At 30.9% G+C, this 9,096-nt stretch overlaps 1 protein-coding gene across 1 annotated transcript; it reads right to left on the reverse strand.

The window, feature by feature from the left end:
* Positions 1 to 458: 458 nt before the first annotated feature.
* LOC145093427 (ATPase E1-E2 type family protein / haloacid dehalogenase-like hydrolase family protein) lies at positions 459 to 8,890 on the reverse strand. The gene is made up of 11 exons (XM_079031553.1): positions 7,867 to 8,890; positions 6,410 to 7,755; positions 5,451 to 5,561; positions 5,075 to 5,351; positions 4,246 to 4,334; positions 4,038 to 4,146; positions 3,744 to 3,953; positions 3,453 to 3,578; positions 3,261 to 3,359; positions 2,205 to 2,396; positions 459 to 1,236 (listed from the first exon to the last, which is right to left on the reverse strand). Exons 1-11 carry the CDS (start codon positions 8,257 to 8,259, stop codon positions 643 to 645), a joined length of 3,546 nt encoding a protein of 1,181 aa, XP_078887679.1. The 5' UTR covers positions 8,260 to 8,890; the 3' UTR covers positions 459 to 642.
* Between the last annotated feature and the right edge of the window lie 206 nt (positions 8,891 to 9,096).

Below are 9,096 nucleotides of genomic sequence, written 5' to 3' on the forward strand. Positions count from 1 at the left end.
CGTGAGCATCAATTGAAACCCTAATCTAGCCTCTTTAATCCTTAACCCTAGTTCATTGCATGTAAGTTACCCACACCTTTCCTCTTAGTCGAGGTTTTTTCAAAGAACACAAAGAATCATAAACTTTTTTTTGTTAGGTTGAAGATAAATGTATATATGATAAGTTGGAATTTATGGGGCATGTGAATTGTTGCCTTTCTAGTTGGGATTTTAATGTTTTCTACTTTTCTTTGAGTTTTTTTTAAGGATAACACTATCTCGACTTTTTGCTAGTTTTGTAATCATTAGATGTTTATCGCGTTTTAATATTTTTAAGGACAACTATTTGTCAATGACATTGATTCCTTTATATTTTAATATATTTTTTTGCGAATATATATTTTTTAAAATAAAATTCCAAATGTTTTGTTTTCATAAATTTATATAATACATGGCCTTCTTTTTGTTGTATGTACATGAGACAAAAAAAAAGACTTGTATTCAGTAAAAAGAAAACCAACACATAATTACACACTAATATATACCCTATAATAACAACATTTACATTACACATTACACCTTTTACACAAAACCCCCCTCTTCCCCAAACATCCACACAAGGCTATTTCCGTAATTCCACAACCAACCAAACCAAACACCGCCTTACAATTCCCTATGGCTATGCCTCATCCTCTCACCCAAAAGGTCAATTCTCTCCTTCACCCTATCAAGCACCTCACACGCACTCTCACTCCCTTCGGACCTCCTCCTTTGTATCTCATCATGAAACATCGGATGAAACCTCGTTTGGAAGCTTCTATAAAGAAAATACGGCAAAAGCGTCGACACAACAACCAACAACGTTGTCATCCAAAAAAACGGCGTTGGTGCACACGCTTCAATAAAAACACGGTATGCGGTTGTTGACCATTCGGGTTTTAGGTATCCATATACGATTAAAAATACATACCAAAAGAAGATGCTACCCCAAATGAAAAAATGTTGGATCCATGTGAAGTAGTTTATGGAAAGTGCCATCTGGCAGTTGACAGCCCAGACGACACATGTGTACATTATGACACCTAGGATTTCGTAGTCGATGACGTGGCCATCTGAACGGAAGGCTTGGTGGATTGTTGAGTTTTTGCATATGAAGAAGATTATCATGGAGCTTAGGAGTCCGTTGAACATCCATCCTAGGATTCTTGGCCAGTTGAAGAGGATGTTTTGTACTCCTTCTTGGTATAGCATCGGGTACTGCGTATTATCGTTTTATAAAAAGTTTTACTTTAGGCACTTGTACTTTTAGTATTTATCGATTTAGTCGTGTAACTTTTTTTATGTGAGTGAATGTACTTTTTTCAACCGTTTAAAATATAGTACCATTTTTCATGGCAAAATACAAAAAGGCACAACGTAGTTCCTAGATTTTATCGATTTACTTGTTCAACTATTGTTTTTTTTTAATTGATTTAGCCACTCAACTTATAATAATAATTGTAATCAGTGGCTAAATTGATAAAATGCTTTCTTGTATTCTTGTATTTTAACTTTTTTCGTACTTTGGTTAAGGGAGAATATGTTTTTTAAAGGGTTAATGTCATGTATGGGTAACGATTAACGAACTATCTGAGATTTTCAAAAACACAATTTTTTTTTTGTAAAGTACCCCCAAAAGGTAAGAAAATGCAACTTTTTGTTACAAAATACCATTAAAATAAGGATATACTGTGAATAGTATTATTTTTAGAAACAATTGTGTTTTGTAAAAAAAAAAAAAAAAACAAGTAGGTCACTACCCATTTATGACATTTAACCTTTTTTTAAACAGTGATCGAAGTAAACAACTATTTTTGGTCCCTTGATATAGCTGATTTTTTCAATTTTTGTCCTAAAAATATAGTCATTTCATTTGGAACAAGGACTAAAAGTTACAAAAACCTTAAGGACCAAAATTGCAAAAATAAAATATACTCAGGGACCAAAAACGTAATTTACTAAATAAAATGATTTTGTTGCAAGCGTATGAGATATGACTAATCACAAAAGGGAGTTGAATGGATGAAAAGGTAATTAATTAAGTAAGAAATAGTTCTAAATCCGTAAACCTTTTAAGATTTGTTCTAACTTGTATGTATTAACTCAAAATGAAAAATTCCTATATTATATCTATCCCGATTAAGTCCATTAAATTATTAAAAAAAAAAAAAAAAAAAAAAAGTTACCTTTAGGCAGAGTCGTGCTGAAACATCTTGATCAAAAACACCAAGGGCAATGACAGGAAGTGAAGTGAAGAAAACATTGTAAAATGACATGTACCAATCATTGTAAGCGGGTTGACCCGAGAAAGAAGCATGTGCCTCAAACCAAAATAGTGTGAACCCAAAAGCAATGTTTTTGTAAAAGAAATAGCATATCTGTAATTAACATAAATAAATAAATATATATATTATTTAATATATATTCAAAACATTAAATAAACACACTTTCAATTTTCAATGCTTTCACCACTAGGATATGACAAGTTTTCTAGGACTATTTTGTTTATAACCAGGATGACGAGGGCATTTTCGTCTTTTGACAGACAAAAGAGAACCCCACTTTTTATCAAATCATTGTACAACTTCACTTCTTTCTATTACAACATTGTACTTTCATTGTCTTTTCTTATTAAGGAATTGTACTTGTGTTTTTTTTTTTTTGAAAAATCTACCCAATTATAGCAGTAAAAATTGTCTTGTATTTGGATGACATTGTTATTTATTGGAGTAAATTACACGAATGGTCCCTATGGTTTGGGGTAATTTACACGTTTGGTCCCTAACTTATTTTTTTAACACGGAAGGTCTCTACTGTTTGTTTTTGTTGCGGGCTTGGTCTCTGTCTTACCTAAAAAGACTATTTTGGCCTTGATTTTATAATTTAGTTAAATAAACACACCCCCAACCCCACTTCCACCTCACCTCCTTACCTACCCCATCTTATTTAAATAAATTAAAAAATCAAGGGCAAAACAGTCTTTTTAGGTAAGACAGGGACCAAGCCTGCAAATTAAAAAATAAATTAGGGACCAAACATGCAAATTACCTGAAACCATAGGGACCACTCGTGTAGTTTACTCTATTTATTGGGTAGATTTTTAAAAATACATATGTTAAAAAAGAAAGTATGATGCTATAGTAAACAAATCAATGAAAGTACACTGTTATTTCTTGTGGAATATGTGGAATATTTTTAGCAAAAATAAAAAAGAATATTATTAAATCATGGTTTTACTTTACCATCATAGCTATTCGTCTGTAGCACCAATGTCCATGTACCAATAATAATCGTTCAAGAAAACGAAATTGAGCTATGGCAAAATCACTTGCCATTACAGCCTGTAATTAATTATTAAAAAAAAAAAACAAAAAAACAAAAATCAGAAAATAAAAATATAAAAAGTAGAATGTTGTAATAGAAAAAAAAAATACCTGCATTCCTTCTGCACCACTTATTCCAACTCCAATGTCTGCCTCTTGAAGCATCCCAACATCATTTGCACCATCACCAATTGCTAATGTTGTCTTTCGTGTTCCTTCTTTTACCATTTTAGTAACCTATGTGTGTAAAAATAATAATAATAATAATAATTTAATTAATGTGAAATTACTTGAAGATGATAAATTTGATAGAATTTGTTTAGTTTGATGAAATGGAATGGAAAATTACTTGAAGATGATAAATAAGCTATTCCATTCCATTTACCTAAGAAAATTACTTACAAGAGCTTTTTGTTTTGGTGATGAACGACAACAGATAACAGATTTGCAATCAATTGCAACATCCAAAAACAAACTTTCAAGATTTTTTTCAAGAGCAAAAGTCAAAGATCTTCCATCAATTATCAAAGCAAACAACACAGAGCTACTTTTAGCTAAATCAAGTTGTGATCTTCCTTCCATCAATTGCTTCCTTATGCTTTCTCTCTTTGCCTACAAAAATTCTTAATGTTTTATTAAGTGATTCTCATTATTTAATTAATACTATCTTTAAACAAATAATAATAATAATAATACATTTGTAATGGCTTCCTTGTTGTTTAGCTTTTCTAAAGCTGTAATATCATGTGAGTCTAATGTGATCACAATTTGCTTCATTCCTTGAATAAGCAAACTACATGCGTATCTGTAGATGTCATGGTCAAAAAATCAACTTCTATAATTTATGTGATAAAAAATTTAAAAAATCTTGAAAATATAAATTAAGTTTGTGATCATATCATACCCTATGTTTATTGCAGTCTCCATTTTATCACCAGTTAAAACCCACATCTTAATTCCAGCATTTGAAAGTTTTTGTATGCATTCAGGAACCTTGAAAAAAAACATAACATCATTGTGTTAAATAATAATCATAAAAAATTATGCTATAAAAGTATTAGAGAAAAATAATGGAGTTAATAAAAAAATGACCAAAATGGGTGTTCAATAACAAATTCACCATCTTTTTGACCTTTTACTAACAAAATAAACTTAAAAAATTATAAAAATTTGAAAAAGATTCGATTTTGCAATTCAGAAAAGGGTTAATCTCAAAAAAGACCTTATATTTTGTGTTTTTTTATTCCGGATTAAACCTCAAATGTGAGAAAGACCTTGTATTTTTTCATTTTTTTCAGATCTTGTCCTTTAAGTCATTTTTTCCAAAAAGAATTGTCAAATGTGAGGGTTTTTTCGAGAGAATATAAAAAGATTGAGGGTTTATTCGGAAGCATTTAGAAGGTTGAGGGTTTTTTTTTTCGGAAAAAAATGAAAAAATACAAGGCCTTTTTCAGGCAAAAGATAAATTTTGGGTTAATCCAAAAAAAACACAAATTATAAGGTCTTTTTTGAGATTAACCTTCACAAAATGATGATGTCATATTTTGCAGCTTTTTGTAGGTAAAAATAATATTGCAAATTACTAGAATTTTATAATTGGGCATTGTGAAATAGGAATCCATTTTGTTAAAAAGTCAAAAAAGTGGTCAAATTGTCAAATAAGACCCGACCCATTTTGGTAATTTTGATGATTATCCAAAAAATAATGACTTTTTAAGTTTTAAAGCTTTTACCCCCTTTTGAAGTTTATCCTCAACAGCTGTAGCACCAAGTAAAATCAAGTTTCTTTCAATCTTTTCAGCAGCAGCATCTATCAAATCATCACGTTCAACAGACACTGAAGTTTTAGCTTTTATAAACTCTTTTTCCCATTTTTTATATTCTTCTTCTTCAAGAACACGATATGCAATCACCAAAGTCCTTAAACCTGCCTCTGCATATTTGTTGATATGATTCTTTGTTTCCTCTTCAAAGGGTTGACTTTCTTTACAAAGTCTTTCAAACATAACACTGAGTTTATAAAAAAATATATATATAATGTGAGTGGAAAGATTTTATATTTAAATTTGAATATTTATAGTTTATGTGTTAAAAGAGTAAATAAGCCACCTGTCAGCACCCTTGCAGAGTAATAAGAGTTGATTTTCAGTGTTTCTTATGATTACTGACATTCTCTTTCGAGAACTGTTGAATTCGATCATGTTTAGGAGCTCATATGATCTGTAAAAATTGTGAAAATGTTAAAAGATTGAAACTTTGTAGTGTTTTTTTATGATTAAAGATAGGGATAAATGCAAGAAATAGCAATGTAGTTTTGTTTATTTGTATTGCAGTATTGTACTTTGAAATATATTTATTAAGATATTGGATTTTAGAAAATTGTAGTGAATTATAGCAGTGAAAATTGGTTTGAATTTGGATGATATTGCACTAATTGGGAAGATTTTCTGATGTATAGTGTTGTAATATGAAGAAATGAAAGTAAGGTGCTAAAATAAATAAATTAATAAAAGTATGTTGCTTGATTAAAGATAGGGATAAATGCAAGAAAGTAACATATTTTCATTTATTTGAGTATTACATCATCTTACTTTTTAATTATTTCTATAACAATATTGTACTTTCAAAAAATTTCTTACTAAGAAATTGTATTTATAAAAATAAAAAATACAAAAACTACCCGTTTATAGCATTGTACTTTCAACTTTGTTCTTATTAGGAGATTATACTTTGAAATATATACCCAATTGTTTTATATTTGGATTGCATTGCTATAAATAGATAGATGTTAGCCTTTTTACAATTATATTTAATTATATTAGTTTTTATGAAAAGATTAAATGCAAGAAATATCAATGTACTTTCATTGATTTCTTTAGTATAGCATCGTACTTCCAATTCTTCCTATTAATATGAGAAATGAAAGTAAAGTGCCATAATAAACAAATCAATAAAAGTACATTGACATTTGACATTTCTTTCATTTCACCCTTCTACAATTTTAGTCATGAATTATGCAAAAAAAAAAAAAAAAAAAAAAAAAAAGATATATCTAAGTATTATCCCACCTGTCAACCTTTTGGCCATTTACACATTCATGCAAAGAGATTCTTGTTTGTGTTCTTTGAAAGAATTCAAAACCAAGTTCTCTTGCAGCTATAACAAAAGCAGCTTCATCAGGTGATTCAGCTTCATATGAAAGTTCATTTGTTTCCTTATTAACTTCAGGTATTGCTGTATGACATATAGCCAAAACACTAAAGAACTTCTGTATGATATCTGAATTACCTTCATTAACCCATTCTCCCTTCATTATCCTCTCATCCCAAAAGTTAAAACCCTTAATTAACTTCCCTGATTTCACATTATCACCACCATGCTTGCCCAAAGTACCCCCATGGCTGCCCGGGCTGCCCGTGTTTTTCCTCTTAGCAAGAGCTAACTCCACCTCTGTCATCCCACGTCCATAAGCAACACCTCCTATTGAACATTTAACAAACTCCATTGAATTACATGTCAATGTCCCAGTTTTATCTGAAAGAATTGTGTCAACTTGACCGAGTTCTTCGTTTAAATTTGATGTTCTAGCTCTAGCTGGTTTGTTTGTTTCTTCATGATACATATCTTGATCTTGATTTATGAATATGCTCTGTAACACTTTTACCATTTCAATGGAAACGTATAAAGATATTGGGATTAAGTATCCGTATAACATTAACCCTGTTAAGAAATGTAGAAATGCAGCTAGAATTGGTCTTTTTGGATCATAAAGAGCAGTTGTTCTTGTGGGTTCAAGATACCATCTTCCATAACCTTCATTGTTTAAGTCTCGACTTGTTCTTATGCCAAAAAAGATTGATCCAATGAAAGATATTGAAATCAAAGTGGTGAAAAGAATGTAGATTATTTTATCCATTCTTCTTTCTATCTTACTTCTTTTTGAAGGAGGATCCGTTGCATTCTGCATGACTTTAGTATCGTGTCCTGTGAAAATCACAACTCCGTATACATACTCTGTGTTTCTTAATTTTGAATCTCTTAATAGAATCTGTTGAAGTGAAAGTGGATGTTGTTCCCCATCGTATGATAAGCTTCCAACGAATGAGTAAAGATCTTCATTTGGATCTTCACATTTGACAATTGCTTTGAATTGATGAAAAGAGTTGTCATTGTTTAAACAAGATGTGAAATCAAATGCGTGTTTTAATTTCAAATTAGTTTCTCCATCTAGATTCATGGTTTCAACATAACAAATCCCATCTGGGTAGCTTGATGAAAGAAGAAGAAGATCAGATGGAAAATACTCATCTTTATTCACTTTCACAACATCACCAACTCGCAAATCTTTCCATTTGCTTTGAGAAAATGAGTTGCCTCTGTATACGTGAATCCTTCTATTATTCGCCTTTATGTCCTGAAAACCAATTAAAACATACAATCAAATCTTCATATAAAGGAAGGTTTCACAAGGAAAAAGAAAAACAACCAACAGATGAGAGAAAAGTATCCAAAAAAGCAACTTTACCTGTTTCCGACGTCTCCAATCTTCGACACCTTCTTTTGCCATAGTTGCCCCAATCACAACCAGAAGAGGAAAAAGAATACTCGAAGCTCGAAAGGGTGCTAATGGACTAAACGAAACACAAGCTACAACAAGAAAGTAAATATTTGCAACGCGCCTAAACTGTTCAAACAAAGACTTCGGAATGAAATTAATCGCTGTATACTTCGTCGTCGACACGTAATTACTTCGGTATCTGAGCTGAAGTGCTTCTGGATTCTCAGGATCATTGCAATACACAACTCTAGAGTACCCCTTTTGTCCGATTTGAGCATGTTCATCACTTGTCGAAGGTCGAAAACACGAAAGAGAGTAAATTTTACTAAACCGAATCCTCTCATTCCTACCAAACGGCATCTTGTATTAAAAAAAAACCTAATCCGCCTGAAAACTAGCCTCCGGTTTCAAATTCCGATTACTACACACATTCCGACGAAAACGTATACACTAAAAGACGAAGAATAGACAGTGAATCCGAAATACATTCATCAATACTTTAGAGTTTACAGAGCTTCCGAACTATAACTAACATTAACTTAACAAGTTAATGTCTAAACATAGCAAAAACAGATCTTCATAACCTGATCCATTTGACGATATGTTACACATCCAAAAATAGAAACCGCATCTAAGGTTTCGGAATTCGGCTTCAACTTTAATTTATGTAGTCGATATAACTACTTGTTTAACGAGTTTGGAAAACCAAATTTGAAACTTTTGGTGTCCAAATTGAGCTGTTGGAGAAGGTTCGAAACCCTAGAAGAAACAAAATACAAGAACAGAGTAGACAAAATTCCTTACTTTGGTCAGAAGTTGCAGAGATCTCTTACTTCCGCCATTAAATCACTGGTTAATGTTGTGTAGATATATGGATATAGGCTAAAATGCACATGAGTAATATTATTGAATAGTTTTGTATAGGAGTAGTTAGCTTGCTGAGCTATTGCCGTGTCTACAAGCAAACAAACATAAAACGATACGCACATAATGAACAAAATGATACTATTTGGGTAATCCACTTATATATATATATATATATATATATATATATATATATATATATATATATATATATATATATATATATATATATTTGTCTTTAATATTTAGTTTTGTAATAATAAATTTTATTATTATTTTGTGTCTTGAAATTGATTAATTATAGGGCATTAAAACATTACATTGGTTGATGAT

This window comes from Lactuca serriola, chromosome 3 (genome assembly GCF_051521515.1).
Source record: "Lactuca serriola cultivar US96UC23 chromosome 3, Lser_US96UC23_V15, whole genome shotgun sequence".
NCBI classification, from domain to species: Eukaryota; Viridiplantae; Streptophyta; class Magnoliopsida; order Asterales; family Asteraceae; genus Lactuca; species Lactuca serriola.